This window comes from Protopterus annectens, chromosome 8.part1 (genome assembly GCF_019279795.1).
Source record: "Protopterus annectens isolate FY-2018-M chromosome 8.part1, PAN1.0, whole genome shotgun sequence".
In the NCBI taxonomy this organism is placed as follows: Eukaryota; Metazoa; Chordata; order Ceratodontiformes; family Protopteridae; genus Protopterus; species Protopterus annectens.
This window is the reverse complement of record NC_056742.1, coordinates 116,996,511-117,013,208: the sequence shown is the minus strand read 5'-3', so window position 1 is coordinate 117,013,208 and position 16,698 is coordinate 116,996,511. Positions and strand designations below refer to the sequence as shown.

The window sequence follows — 16,698 nt, the reverse complement described above, 5'->3', positions numbered from 1 at the left end:
CCCACAGTCCATAAACCCATTGTCATATAAATTTTTGCAATGTCTATAATTTCTTAATTTTTTTACATAAATTTCTCTTTAAAGTCTCTTTTTCAACTTCCGTTTGAAACTGAATGTGTATTTTCTTTTTTATTTCCCAATTAAATGCTTTGACCACATATAAATTCCACAAATTGTAGCTCATTTTCTTTTCATAAGAATGAATGTTCTTACTTCTTGAGTCTTTACACCTAGTGGTACCAACAAAATGTCCCAAACCTTGTACCTATCTAATTATTTCTCTTCTTTACTTTGAATTGTCACAATAAACTTCCGCTTAGTGTTTATATCATCTTTGTTCTGTTCTTCTCTCTCCACTCTCCATTACTGTCTTTGCATCAATTTCTTCTTGCTTGCTTCGTTCCTGCAAAGCAGAGTCAGCTTCCTTTAGTTTGCTTCCTGTCCATAATTTCTCCCCACAAAATCGTGTTTCCTTTCATAGGCCATCAGCTCACTGACCAAATCATCCTGCAACCCTCCTGACTGGAGAGTTGTAATTATACATCATTATACTTATTACAGACTCAGCAAACAGATTTTGCTGAAAAATAAACTCCGTATCTTGCAATAATTCCTAAACAGAAATAGTATTGTAATTCGCCTCAGTGCTTTTCACCATCTTCTCTGTCTCCTGTGCTGTTCTCCCTGCCTAATGCCATAGCCAAAATACCACCTCGGGTCTCCCCTGAAAAGAGGATGCTACCTAATGGGACTAAACCTGGTCAACAAAGGATGAATGAATGAATAAATAAATAAACAGACACCCAGTATGAGTAATGACCTATACAGTACCAAAATTATTTCTGCTGCTGGAAAAGAGGAGTTTGACTTATTTTATTTTCTGAATTATTGAAAGGCTATGCAATTGTACATATCACACCAATATATGCAGGGATCATTAACAAATCCCTCGGTACATTCATAAGTGGCTACTAGGCTATTAGTCCAAGAGCCTTTGTAAGCTTTGCCAAGCTTACCCCAAATTTACTAAAAAACTGCCAGACTGTCAATACCCCAAGAACCTTTATAGTCACGATGCAGGTTTGTATATATCAAGCATTCACAGACTGCTCCTGTCCACTAGAGACAAAGGTGCCAAAACCAGGGATAAAGTTGTGAGTTCCCATCCATTGGTCTAAGTCAGGCAGAGGCCTTTAATGTTTGCTTGCCTTCAGAAAAGTAAATGCTAACAAGGAAAGGCCCCAGCACTGATCCCTATGGGACTCCACTAGTAACTTGCCTTTATGTAGAGGCAGATTCCCCTCTCCTAACTTCTTGTGTCCTGTCACTGAGCAAGCTGGGTATCCACTGGGTGACAAATGGGTTTATGCCTACTTTTCTAAGTTTATCTACAAAACCTAAGTGAAGTATTGTGTCAAACACCTTGGCCAGGTCAAAGTAGCTAGTGTGCATTGTTCTGCCCTTGCCCATAGCTTTAGTGAACTTTTTGAAAAATCCCACTATGTTATAGGCAGGACCTGCTTTGTAAAACTGAACTGGGTAGGGTCCAGTTTCTTTAGGTTTCCTCGGTCGTTGTTTATCAGATCCATGACAATTCTTTCCATGGCCTTGCATATGAGACTAAACAGACATATGGGTCTCTAGTTACCCAGGTCTGTGAAGGGATAACTGCTGTAGTACTACATTCATTTGGTATAAAGCAATTCTTGAGGCCATGGTCAAACAGAGATTCTAGAGGGCCTGAAAAGTCATGTTTCATGTTATTCAGGAGGCATCCTGGGATATTAAGAGGGCCCATCGAAGCAGTGTTCTTGACCTTAAAGAGCACAGTGAGCATCTGCTTCCTGGTAACAGTTAGTGGAAAAATGGTGGCTGTGTATTTCCAGAGGGTAACTGGGGGTGATGGGAGATAAAATTGGGAGCTAACGTTATCAGCCAGCATTGCTACACCCCCCTGGCACCATACAGGTGGTTCTATTCACCATTGAAGGGTGTTGCCTTCAAGGTTGTGCTTAGCTTAGGAGGATATTTTTACCTCAAATTTCACTTTGGTGGATGTAATTAGTCCCCTGAGTTGCTTATTCAGATTAATGTTCAGTTCAATTGCTTAAAGTATAAACAATTAACTGTATCACATGGCCACTTTTTTACACAGTAAATTAAAGCTATTAACTTCTTAGCGAGCTACTGTTTTAAAAATATTTTCGGGCAGAAGAGCTATTACTAGGCAACTACTGAGACTTCTTCCTACACCAAAATTTAGCATGCTGACAGTATTTGTGCAGTCTGAATACTGACTGGAGAAGGGCCTAGGCTAGATTTTATTTTGGTTCTGCTAAAATTTTATGAGACCATCACTGTGTACAATTTGTCTATATTACACAAACCAATATATTTATTTAACTTCTACAATTTAGCCCACTTTATTTTTCTCAAAAAGCATCACCTTTTACAATCATTAAACTGATGATCCACTGTTCACTCTAGATGGTGTAAAACACAAATCTTGGGAATTTTGTTTTTTTAATCATTTGAACTGCAACACTTTGAGTCTCAAGTTCAAAGGAGAAGTACAATGTGAGGTTAACTATTTAGATACAACACTTAATGGCATAACATATCATACTCCTATCAGTAAATTTATTAATTCATTCCATGGCCTTGTATATTTGGTTAATAATGCACTTCATAATTTGTCACCATCCTTCTTACGAGTTATACAGAGTAAGAACCAAAACAACTATGGATCAAGAATTTCAGGAAATTACAGTATATCTGAGGCTCACATTTTTGAAAAGGGACTATTCCACAAAACAATTTGATTCAAAAGTTAGCTAAGCAGGTTCTTTAATATGGTGTCTCCTTTCAAAATAGTTATAGAAAGCCTTCTGATAATAATACTAATAAGATGTCTTTCACTATTACTTACACCAACTTCTCCCCCTGAGAGGCATAGTCCTAGACCAGTATATCATCTCTTACAAAAGTGGAAGAAATCTGCAGGATGTTTTGATTTCCAGTACTTGTAAGCCTCTTGTTTACTCTTGGCCTAGTTCAGATATCTTTGGATGGAATGTAAGCTATATGATTACATCAGAAAGTTACATGGTTTAGAAATCAAAGGTGATACATTTTGGTCTAATAAATATTTCATTTGTGAGTCTAAGAGGGCAGTATTGATCACCGACTATCTACAACAGGATTACATGGTACATTGGTCCAAAGCAAAGCAAGGTAAAAACAGATTTTTTAATATTACAACCAAACCAGTTAAGGAGGATCTCAATAATTCTGTGGCAGCTCATTGTGATTCTTTTCATAAAAATGTATTTGTCATTTAGTTATTTAATGTTTTATGGTGGGAAGCACTGATGCAGCTGGAACATTTTCAGACCAGCCAGGAGAGTAGAAAAATATTTTAATACTTGACATGCACAGGAGTAATATAATACATACAATGAAAAATAATTATTCAACATTTTAATGTTTCACAAGAGATCATACTGCACACAGACAAAGAACAAGTAAGATGATTATCAAGTTTAAAAAAAAATAGTGTAGTCATACCAACACAAGAGTTGAAAAATTAAACAGTATTAAGGTCACAGTTTGGGGATGTGAGTCTAAACATGTACGATAAAAACAGAGCAGTGTAGTACACTGAAGTGGTTAAAACCACTAGTTTGAAGAACTTGCATATAACACAAACAATAAAGAAGAAGAAAAAAAGAAAGAGAAACCGAAAAAAATGGGTATTATGAATGTGGGGAAGACCGGAGGGTAAGAATACGATATCACAGCTGTGTATATGTTTCTATAATGTCTTTCAAAGGCATGACAGACCGTTAGTAGGTTTAGAAAAGCAGATGTTAGATAATATTTCAGTTACAGAAGAAAATACACTTAGATTTTTTTAAAGTAACAGAGTGCACTTGTTTCCATACCTCAAAAGTTAATTAATCTTCGCTTTTCCAACAAAGTAGGACTGTGTAAGTGAATTTACCATAACAGTAGATGTCTGAATGATCATTGCTGCAGTACCCTAAGCTTCATGGTTTATATCCTGCATAGGATATAACAGTTGGGCCAGCTTCCAAAGCTTCGGGGCACTTTCCACATACCCAAACCATTAGACAGCTTGATTTGAGATGACGAAGGTTTGGGTGCCAGGCCCTTCACAGCTTTCATGCCAAATGAGAGAGGTAAGCTGATCCCTGACAGGACATTGCTAGGAGCAACAAAAAACAAATGTCCACACCCTGGCATGAAAAATACACCAACAACAAGGGGGAATGAGGGAAGGAGTGGCCAAATGAGATGATTCAAATTGAGCAAGTGTCAGCTGGTCTAACACAAAGTTAAGTTCCCAAAGAGGAACCACTGATTTTTTGGGGTCAGGATGTATCAAATGCCCCTGTTCTTGTGTAAGTAGATCCAGTCGGAGAGGAAGCTAGTGGTAATTGTCCCAGCCAATTCCAAAAGAAGGGAGAACCACTGTTGCCTGGACCAATGATCTTGAAGGATTCTTTCTACATCTTCAGATGTATCCTGGATATCAGTGGGGCGGGGTGGGGCAAGGCAAAGCAAATCAAAAGGCATTTATCTTCCAGGACTTCTTGCATGGAGTCCTTGAGCAAAATTTTTCCAGCTGATTGTTCAGTGAGGAGGCAAAAAGGTCTACTTGAGGAACTCTCCAAAATCAAATCTTAGAAGACTCCCTGACTTAGTTTCCATTTGTGTGGGTCTGCATTTAGCCTGCTCAGCTCATCTGCCACACAATTTTGCTCTAATGGAATGTAGTTATGCCTGTAGAGAGAGAGAGAGAGAGAGAGACTATGCTGAAAAGCTATATCCCAAGATTACCTTTTATTAAGTGATGGTTTGTTAAAAATCAATGCCCCTCCAAACCCTAGGAACACAGCAACCTATGCTGAATTGTCCTCAGACACTCTATACAACCATGTCAGTGGCTGCATACAGGCTGCTACACCTACAAAAAAGAAGCCCAAGACTACCTCCATGGTGACATCACAAATTAAACAATATAAACAACAAAGGGAAAAAGACAATATGGCAAAAATCAGGAAGGGTAAGTCCCATAAAGATAAAAAACCTCTCTCACCAAAATATACAGATAACTAAGAGGACTAAGTCAAGCAAAGCCAACTTTGAGGTTAAGACAGCCTCCCAGGTGAAAGATAACAATAAGGCCTTCTTCAGTTGCATCAGAAACCTCATGGTAGCACACAGAAATGTGGTTAATGCTATCACATTCATCAAGCCTGCAGACACAGCAGACCTATTAGCAGACAAATTCATTCCAAATTTATCCCCTCTCGCCCCCAACCATCCTCCAAAAAATACTGTCAAATATAACCCGTCCAACTATAACTACGGAGCATGTAATGGCTGTGCTCACTAAAGCTAAGAACATGGCCTCACTGGGCCCCAATAACATCCCAGGATGCCTCCTGAACAGTCTAAAATATGACTTAACAGGGCCCCTGGAGTCATTATTTAACTATAGTTTTAAAACAAGCTTTGTGCCTCATGAATGGAGGACTGTGATGGTCATCCCCTTTCATGAGGCAGAACGTTCAACAGATCCTGGAAACTGCAAACCCATTAGTCTGTATGGTCTTATTTGCAAAGCCATGGAAAGAATTATGATGGAAATTATCAGCATGGGCATACAAGACCTCCAGATACCAGGTCCATCTCCAGCTGGCTTTGTCAAAGGAAGGTTATGCGCTTACTGAAGCTGATGGACTTCTTTGAAAGGGTCACTACGGCAATGGATGAGGGGAAAACTGGATACTTTCTCTCTAGATCTAGTACAGCACTGATACAATACTCCACTTGGGCATTGTCAACAAACTTAAGAAACTGCATATAAACCCCTTTATTACACTCTGGCTAGCTATCTGGCTCACTGATAGGACGCAGGAGGTTAGAATCAGTGAGGCCACCTGAACAAATAGGTCAGACACCACTGCAGTCCCCAGGGCTCTGTGCTAGGCCTGGTCCTTTATGGGATTTACTTCTCAGATGTCAAAGCCTATGTCAAAGGCCTCTGGCTAACCATGATCGCAGATGATTGCAAACTGGGAGCAGTCAATGAATCCCTCCAAGATAAGAACACCTTTCAGCAAGTTATAACACAGACAAACAGTTGGTGCCACAGCTGTGGCTTAAAACTAAAAACTATTAAATGCATTACAGTACCTTTTTGGAAGCTGGCCAACTTGGTAGCTATCTCAGTAATAAAACACCCCCAAAAAGTTGACTCTTTAGTCATTGATCTGGGAACTCATGTAGATAGTAACCTAGCCTTCAACCAAAATGTGTCCAAGGTAGAACAAACTCCTTCTATGTTGCTCAACTTATAAGCAAGGGCATGGCATCTAGCACCAGGGAGGTCATCATACCACTATACTCGGCCCTCATCAAGATGCATCACAGAGTATAATGTCCTCTTTGGCATGATCCTGAGCAGACATATGCAGAAACTGGAACATCCACAAACGTTCCTTACAAAAAGGATACAGGGAGTAAACACAATGTCTTAGGCTGATAGCCTCAAAGCCCTGTCTCTTTACTCAGTATCATACAGACTTCTGAGAGGTGATCTTGGCCTGGCATACAAGACATCCTGGGCCCTGTTTTGATGAAATGTTTGCACATCTGCAAAACAAACATCATCAGAACTACTTAAGAGTAAAATACCTAAATTTTGCTTGCGACAAATACGACAGGTTGGAGAGACAGATATGTTTCTCAAAGAATTCCAATTCTCTAGTACAGACTCCCCATCCATATGAAGCAGAGTTCCTCTTCATCCCTGTTTAGGCATAACTTGTACCTATGGATGGGTAATCGGAAATTCACCCCTGGTCAGTAAATCACCTCCTACATAAATCAAATTTGTGAGTCACATTTAGGTTGCATGGCTAGGTTTATAAGGGCTCTAGTGGTCATTAGCCTAGTACACCCTATGAACCATGCTAACATGGCTAGTCTGAACAGGGGGTAAGATATGGTATTCCCCTTACTTATTTGTTTACCACATCACTGCTGCATTGTCTAGATTAACTTGGAAGTGATCCTGGGGACCAGAAGTGATTCAGAGAGTTGAGTGCCTTGATAAGAGCAAGCACACATCTGTCTTTGTTGTCACAGGTACCTTCTACTTCTATCCCCCTTGGCACTGCTTCCCAAGCAAAGTCTGAGACATTTGTGGTAACCGACTGCTTTGGAGTGAGATGGGAGAAGGAGAGACCTGGACTCAGGGATATTTTATGTCTCCACCAAGTGATTTCTCTTCTCACAAATCCTAGAACTATAATCTGAAAAGGTACTGGGTGTTGATGCTGGGAAGAAAGAGACTTCAGATACTATAGTATCTTCCTCATGTGGAGTTTTGGTAAAGGTATCATGAAAAACATAGAAGCAAATCCTGACATATTCCCTCGCAGTAACCACAGTCTTAGTGTAAAATGCCCGAAACAGATCTAAATATAGATCTACTTTTTCCTGTGGAAGAAAAGCTCTTTGAACTAAGGTGACCAGCAGACATCCCAGGAACACAATCCTGTGTAATGGAGTTAAAAAAAAAGACTTTTGAATGCTTTCTTGGAATCCCTTTCTGCACCAATCATCTCTCACCCAAATGAGAGACTCCTAAAAGTTGGAAAAAGACTCTACTAACATAAGTAAGTCATCTTAATATGGAAAAATGTGAATACCCTGTAGCATGCAATGGGCTATAATTGGGGCAGTGGATAGCCAAAAGGGTAAGGCAGAGAACTGATGTCACATAGACACATAAAACCTTAAGAAATATCTGAAGCCTGGATGAATACGAAAGCGATGATAAGCATTTTTTAAATCTAGGATTACCAAAAAACTCAAGTGAGGAAGAAGTTAACAGGTTGTGAAACAAATGCATTTTGAACTTAAGCACTATCACATACTAGTTTGGAAATGAAAGCACCAGAACAGGTCTGCAGGCATTTTCCTTTCTTTGGCACCAGAAAGATTCTTGAATTAAAGCATCTTCTCAACTAAGGAGGAGGAGCTGTTTCTCTTACCCCCTGAGAAAGCATGTGCTGTAGTACAGGAGGGAAAAGAGGGGTTTGGTCTGGTGGATGTGGAATAATTCCCTGGGAGGGATGGAGGGAGGGATTTCTTCCCAGTGTCATCTGTAACCCTGCTGAATATGTCTCAGAAATCATTTGTCTGAAACAATATGTTGCCAAAGAGAGAAATGGCAATTCAGACTTTCTGGAGGGGAGAATGGATTGCCAGGGTGGGAGAGAATAAGGTCCCTTATATTGTCATTCTGACTTACTTGACTGTCCTTTGTTCTGGGGGTTCCTGCTTTCTTTTTGGGAACTCTTTGCCATTGTTTTTTTAACATCTGCTTATCAACATTTTGTTGAGATTGTTTACTCTGTATCTTGCCAAAACTGGGAAGAGGAAAAAGAAAAACCTTTGGAAAATTTGGAGAAGGAGGGCTGAAAAATCAACTTATCCCTCTCATCTCATTCTCTGATGATCTCTGCAGTAGAGTGTCCAAAAACTAAACCTCTATCCAAAGAAGAATTTAAAATCTAATTTTTTACATATTCTGGGAGATTCTGAGAATGCAGGCAGGCAAACCTCCTCAACACACTACTACTGGCAAGAGCCCTGGATGCAATATCTACTGAGTCATAAACACACTTTAGAGAATGAGTAGTGACCTGATAAACTGAAGGAACTAAACTCTAAAAAGCATACTTTTCCCCACAGAAGGGAACTGCAGATAAAGCATTCCTCATACTTTTACAGCTAGTCAGAAAAAAATAAACACTTGAGTCTGAGAATTCAAAACTCTAAAAATTAAAGTTACAGAAGCATACACTTTTCCCAAAACTTATCAACTGTTTTCTCATCCTTGTCAGAAGGGGAAAGATTAGAATTAACAAAATGTTTGGCAACAGCTGGCTTCAGTAAAGCTATAGTTGCTAAGTCAAGTCTGGATTGAGTGTATAGAAATTTCAAAGACTAAGGAGTTTTACACCTTCTGTTTTTACTGCAGCAGGCAAAAAATGAGAAAAAAGCATGCATCAAATTCATCACATTTACTGGATACAAATTAATAAAGGCACGAGCAGTAGAACAGTTTTGCCTAAAGTTATCTACACAGTTATGTTTTTTTAACTTCTTTTCTGAGAATGGATTAAGAAAAATGGAACAAGCCCAAATTAGTCTAACTATGAAAACTTAAAAATGAAGCCTGCAATTCATTCACTCATTTTCTGTTATTCCCTTCAACAAATTCACAGCCATGAAGGAGATGAAGACTATACTGCCAGACAAATGGAAGGAAGCAATGGAACCAACATTGTATGGAATGCTAGTCCATCTTAAAAACTCACACACACACTTATGTGAAAGTTGAATACTCACCAGTGCAACTGCCTGCATGTCTGTGGGTCTGGGAAGGAACCGGAGACTTTAGTAAAGAGTAAAACAGGCAAAACGAGGGCATGTAAATTTCACAGAGAAGGCAGTCTAACCAGAAACCGAAGCACAGAATCAAGCACTGTGAGGTAGCAATGTTGACCACTTAGTTTACTAACTATTGCACCACTGTGCTGTGAGTCTTCACTTCAGTACCCCAAAATGATGCTCACTGCTAACAAAAAAGTGAATTTCAGCAAACAAACTACAAAAATGTATCAAGGTTCAACAGTGGAGCTAGAAAGAACACAGATACAATCAGGGAAACTATTTCTGAACACATTTAAACTTTTCTGGGATAATATAATAATGCAATGTGGCTAACAAAGCTATTACAAACAGGAAAATGATCTGAAAATGTAATAAAAATGCCCACTTAACAAAAAAATAAATAAAAACTAGAAAAATAAGAAAACAGTATAACTATGGCTGTACTCAATAAATAGAGAGAGATTTTCAAGGCCACTTCTTAAGACAAAGAAGTTAATCTGACATTATGGGGCAGTTATGGTCTAGAAACTTAACAGAAGGTAATGTCTTGAGTATCACTTCCAGGGTCACAAAGTTACCTGGCAACATGTGAAAAGGTTAAGTATAAAATCAACCCCAGATGCCCACTCAGCAGCCCTTAAGTTTAGTCAACATTAAATTTGACATTTAAGGCAACCTTGGATTTGCATCATTGAATTTACAGCAAGCGGTGAAAGGAACAGTAAGCATATGTGCAAACATTTTTGACGGATTTTTTTTTTTTTATTTCACTTTTGTAGATACAGACTGCTGCAAGGGCAGTTTCTTCTTATCCCCAAACTGTAGTGACCCTGGAAATGCTGGCTGTTTTTATTTAGCCATAAAGATGCATGGGGTAGAGTTCTCCTGCAGGGTTGGTGTGAAGCCTGATGAAATATACAGATAGAATTTTTTTTTCCAAAACCGTATTGACAGACTTTACATACACAAAACTGTCCTGATATTCATGGTGAGAAAACTGTATTAAACAACTTAAAAAGATAACACAACAGATTATTTGATAAGTGTTTCAAAAGCTGAATTAAGTAGACATTTTTTCTTCACTTTTCAAACATAGTCAGCAACCAAATTATTTTCAGTTTTAAATATATTCTTAAAAAAGAAATGTTTGAATTATGATGATCAGACATTAAAATGTCAAAAGCTAATGCACATTGAATGAACTTTTCCATGCAATATGTACATATACTTTTTCAAACAGTGTCAATGCCACAGCAGATAACACACTTGCCTTTGGTGCTAGAAGACCAGAAGGCTGTGGGTTCTTTCCCCAATCAAGGTGATTGTATTTCTGACATTGCAGTACAGTGTTAGGGGGTGCTGCACTCCTGTTAAATTGAGGTCCCATCTGCTTAAATTAGTGGTACCGCAAGTGGATGCAAAAAAACTTCACTGCACCAAATGTAAAAAGAAGTTCCCCGACACTTTAGCCAAATTACCCCTAATAGTATAAATACCACCTCAAAAGTCCCCTGAAAGGAGGCCATTAGCCTAGTGGGACTAACCTGGTTAACAAATGATAAATAAAATAAAATAAAATAATTTTTAACATAAAGCAATACAAGGTTTCAAAAACTACAAAGGACAAAAAAATTGAGAGAAATTAGTGGTAGGGCTAATCGTATGCAATAAAGCAAATTATTCAGCAATGAATAAACTGGTCTATAACACAATTACAACTGAAGATCCTACATGCCTCCACTAAAGACAACCTTTTAAAACAGAAATGTCTGTATTGCTCCCACCCTCCAGTACTCCAATTTTTCAGCCAAAATCTTCCAAAGTGCTTTCACAGACCTAAGTGTAAAGTGGTTTCATTTTTTCACTTCCACTCCTGAGCAAACATCTAGCTTTTTTTCTATATTATCTATATCTCGTACATGTTTCTCCATCTTCCATGTTCACTGCAACTCTTAATACTTTCATGTTAACTTTTGTTTTCCTATATGTTCATAGGTAAGTAGTAGGCAAGCTGCCCTTGCAGGCCCATTTTAAGCCTAGCCAATTTCCTTTTTAGTGTTCAAAATAACCTATCTCATTTGGTTATAGACTGACCCTACCTATCTCATGGTCGATAATTATACATTAACCCTTAAGGGAATAAATGGAATCATATCATAAATAATTTGATGGGACCCATGCATGAGATAAAGCCTTTAGGTGCTGCATCTGTCCATTTTTAGTACAAGGCGTAGTCCTCTGTTTCTCATCCATAGATCTAAGTTGCGCTTGAAAATGGACAGGGATGAACTTTCTTTGATGTGGATGGGGAGTCTTCCATAGCAGCGATATCCTCTGAAATATACCTGTCCCTCCAAACCATTCTATTGATGTTGCAGAAGAGATTTAGATCCCTAGACCACGTGTTTCTGATACCATTTGACTTCCTGATGTACAGTAAATCCATCAGTAATGAATCAAAAGAAGCCTTGTATGCCAGACACAGGTCACCTCTTAGCAGTCTGTAGGATACAGAGTATAGTGATGAGGCTCTGAGCTGGTCTATGTAGGACATGTTGTTTAGGCCTTGTAATTCTTTCAGTGAGGCATTTCTGTGCGCATTCCAATTGTTGCATGTGTCTGGACCGATCCATTCCAAAAGGGACATTATATTCAAGATCGGCCTAATGAGCATGGAGTAAAGGTGGACAATGACATCCCTAGATCTAGACACAATCTCTGTTTATAAGCTGTACAACATAGAAGGACTTTCTTACCATAAAAGACACATATTGGTCAAAAGTTGTCACTGTCCACACAAGTTCTAAAAAACTGAACTGGATCAACACTTAGGAGCATATCGTCAATTTTGTAGTTGCCTTGGGTAGATGACTTCCCAAAGAATATAATAATGTATTTTTGGCATTTAGCTTCAGCCCATGATTTTGGCACCAGTTATTTATTTGAGACATACCCTCCTGCAGGATGGCTCTGTCATTTGAAGATTCAGTGATGGCTCCTAGCTTGCAGTCATCCAGAGCCTTTTGGTATTGTCCTTTACATCAGAAAAGTAGGTGCCAAACAGGACAAGTCCCAACACAGAACCCTAGGGGATTCCACTGGTGCCTAGTCCCTGTGGGGGTAACGTCCTCTATTTTGATTATCTGCATCCTATCTGTGAGCCAGCTGGCAATCCATCGGGTGACACAGGGGTTTACTCCCAGTTTATTTAACTTTCTACTATGCCTTCTGAAGTTCAGTTTTATGCTGAATTTTTTACATGAAAGCAGCTTTATATGTGCTTACATATTCTTCTTTCGCCTTTTTCCCAGTTAGGGGTCGCTACAGCGGATCACCTGCCCGCTCATGATTGGCAGTGCAGTTTTAAGATGTCGAGTTGCCAGCCCGGCGCCCAACCTTCCACAGAAGGCACACACACACACGCACTCATATCTAGGGCCAATTTAGAGTGTCCAATCCACCTACAGCATGTCTTTGGGATGTGGAAGGAAACCGGAGCACCCGGAGGAAACCCATGCGACCACAGGGAGGACATGCAGACGCCACACAGAAGGCACCCCTGCTGAGGATCGAACCAAAGAATTTATATGTGCTTACATATGTTGCTCTACATTTGTCCTTTATATTATTTATGCTTCAAAATTTATATTTTAATAAGCAACAAACATATAATTTCTTTTTACTTTTCCACCTCATGTGCCTTGATCTATACTATGTCCTGGCTGTGTAAGCAAATCAAATTCATGTTTTCTTTCATGCTAAAAATGCAATTACACAATGAAATACTAAGAAATTCTACTTTCATGTTATAAGGGAAAATCATTTTACCTCCTGACGACCCCCTGGCATTCGATGAAAGTCTGTTTGATTGCACTTTGTGGAGAATTCATCCTTTTTCACAATCTGTTGAAAATAAAGAATATCTTCACTCTATATGAGAGAATAACTAACTTTACCTTACTTCTGTATAAATAAAGCAAAGTTTAACACCAAATTAAAATTAAGGAAAAAAATACAAACTCTACATACTCTGAAACTAAGTCACACAGCTCACCATCAGGAATACTTATTTTCTTAATTACATTAATGCAACATGAGGGCAAAACACAATTACCCAGCAGAAACTAAAATGCTACTCTAAAATAGTGTTATAAGCTAAGAATTTTACATTCAATAGCATTTATTTTCCTGTATAATGAACAGTAACAACATTTCATTAGTTTCGTGTTACAGGATACACTGATTTCTTTGCAGAAAAAAATATGAATGTTATTCATTTAGATAACCAGGAAAAGAACAAGTCTGCTCTGTAATTTGCAAGTAATGAAAGAAATACACATATAAAAACTGTACATACCTACAGTGTAGCTATTGACTTATTTAGGCATCTGAGATTTCTCCCTCTGGGTGGCAGCACTTCAACAGATTCTTGAGGAGCTGCTATAATGAGCCACTCTGAACAGACAAGCAAGTCTGTTGCCACTAACATTACCTAGCAAAGGTATAGCAAATCTGCTTTACCACATCTCCAAAATTCTTTATTCTCTCCCAACAGATGCTGGCATTCATAGAGAACGAAATGAAAATGATAAGACATATACACCTGTTCTGTCCCACTGCTCAGTGCTTTTCAAGCAGAAGTAAAATAAATTGGATTTTAGAGGGGAAAAATCTGATGTAGGTTAACAGACAATTCATGCAAAACAATCTAGAATAACCAGATAATCTATTCGACTGAATATAACCAATGGAATATGGACATAATGACTTAAGAATTAAACTTTTTATGAAAGCATTCTGTTTGCAAAGGAATGTAACTCTATGGGTCACATATTTATTTAGAAAAATAGAGAGTAAAGAACTGCTTAAGCTTTACAGATACAAGATCTCTATAGTTATATGGCTCTCTGCTATGGTGACAAAATATCCTGAAACACTGGTTTGCCAAAACTCCATATGAGCACTGGGACTTAGCTGTATAGCTTTCCAAGTACTAGTATCAAAAAATGCCTTATGTCACTAATGTGTGGAAACAGCCAATGAAGTGTACCGCCATCCTGCCTACTTAACTGCTGTGTCACTAATCTAATGTGTGGAAATAGCCAATGAAGTGTACCGCCATCCTGCCTACTTAACAGCTGTGTCACTAATTTCTGGAAACAGCCAATGAAGTGTACCACCACCCTGCCTACTTAACCACTGCATCACTAATGTGTGGAAATAGCCAATGAAGTGTACCACCATCCTGCCTACTTAAAAACTGCTGTGTCACTAATATGTGGAAACAGCCAATGAAGTGTACTCGTCATCCTGCCTGCTTAACAGCTGTGTCACTAATGTGTGGAAACAGCCAGCAATGAAGTGTACCGCCACCCTGCCTACTTAACTACTGCATCACTAATGTGTGGAAACAGCCAGTGAAGTGTACCGCCATCCTGCCTACTTAACTGCTGTGTCAGTAATGTGTGGAAAAAGCCAATGAAGTGTATCACCATCCTGCCTACTTAAAAACTGCTGTCACTTGTTGTTGTTGTGTCTTTCGGCTTTTCCCGGTAAGGGGTCGCCAGAGCGAAACTCCGGTCTGCTAATGATTGGTAGTTGATTTTTACGTGCCGAGTTACCAGCCCTAATGCACAACCTTCAACAAAGGTACGCCCATTCACACGTCTCCCCGCAGAAGACACTCTAGCTGAGAATCGAACCGGATAGTGTCTTACTGTGAGGCAACAACACTACCGCAGCACCACCGCGGGGTTAAAAACTGCTGTCATTAATGTGTGGAAACAGCCAAGGAAGTGGACTGCCATCCTGCCTACTTAACTGCTGTGTCACTAATGTGTGGAATAAGCCAAGGAAGTGTACCGCCATCCTGCCTACTTAAAAACTGCTGTTCTGCTATGAAATTTTTTTCCCAGCTTTTCAGTAATAATGGACTAAACCATAAGTAAACAGATTAGAGAAGCACTGTTGAAACACAAATGTTCTCTTCTTTTATGTTTTGTTAAAACGGTTGCTCAACTGAGCACTTCCCATTTTTAATGGAGGTCTGTGGAAAAGCCCCTTAGAAAATAGAAAATGAAACATAACATGCAACTTTACAAAGACAGATGAACAGGTACAATGTGATACTATAAAGATAAATTCAGCTCGACCATGCCCTCCAATTACTAAAAAAAACCCTTCTTAACATAAACCCAATGCCAGTCCAGCACCTCATACCCTTACATTCACTGGCAGAAATAAAGCATAGACAGTTTTCTTTCACTTTGTTGCCAAATGTGCTGATGAAAGCTTTTCACTAAGGACTTTAAATTGAGGTTGGACTGTGTGAGACAACTGTGCCTTTTCAGTTTTTTTTTCCCCACTACAGGTCACCATGGAGTTGATATACACAACTCAGACCATATGGAGGACACCAGGAAGACTTGTCACCTGTAAAAAAAAAAAAAAAAAAAACACTTTTGTGTATGATTTTTGACTTACAATTTCCTGTCTTGACAACTCGATAAACCATTACTTGAGATTGCTGACTGAACAAAGAGTAACCATGAAAGGCAGGGACCAATATGTACACAGTCATGAACTAAAATAATATATTCCAAATCTAGTGTATGATTTGCCTACCCACCTATGCATACCTCTGAACCATACTGAATTCCTTGGTATTTACCGGTTTTGAGGTCCAAATAACGGGGGTGCCAGGAATTCCCGAGTGGCCCCATGAATTCACGAATTTCACGTTTTTTTTTTTTTGTGAACTTTTTTGCTAACATCATCACGTGCAGGGGCATGTGCGATGACGTCAGCTTCCTGAGCAGACTGCCAGCCTGTCAGAATTCAGCTGAGGGCTCCAGGGGTGTGACTGTACTGTTTGTGTTTATGGCAAGTTCAGCAATGTGTTGCAGCCGGCATCAGGAGTAAGTCAGCTAGACATGGTGAACAAGTGAGAACAGCTGACACTACTTGTTTTAAATTAATTTAGACAGGCTATAGAGCAAGTGAAGCAACTGAACAGACTTAACAAGGCAACCTGGTATCATTTGTGATGTTACTAGTACTAGTAGTCTAGTGCAGCAGCAGTCAGGTGTGTGTCTGCCTGTGTTGTACTGTTACATTACTGGTGGTTTCAGCTTCAGCTTCTAATCTGTGATTTGTTTCGAATGCCTCCATATAGCTCCAATGCAGCAGTGTCTAGCCATA

At 39.1% G+C, this 16,698-nt stretch overlaps 1 protein-coding gene across 4 annotated transcripts in view; it reads right to left on the bottom strand.

Annotated features, from left to right (window-relative positions):
* The window catches only part of FBXO31 (F-box protein 31), a 1,097,250-nt gene that overhangs the window by 489,339 nt on the left and 591,213 nt on the right, over positions 1–16,698 (bottom strand). For all 4 annotated transcript variants that reach the window (XM_044081741.1, XM_044081743.1, XM_044081742.1 and 1 more), the window contains one exon: positions 13,327–13,401. In XM_044081741.1, the coding sequence (XP_043937676.1) occupies positions 13,327–13,401 (75 nt within the window). The remainder of the gene's footprint in view (positions 1–13,326; positions 13,402–16,698) is intronic.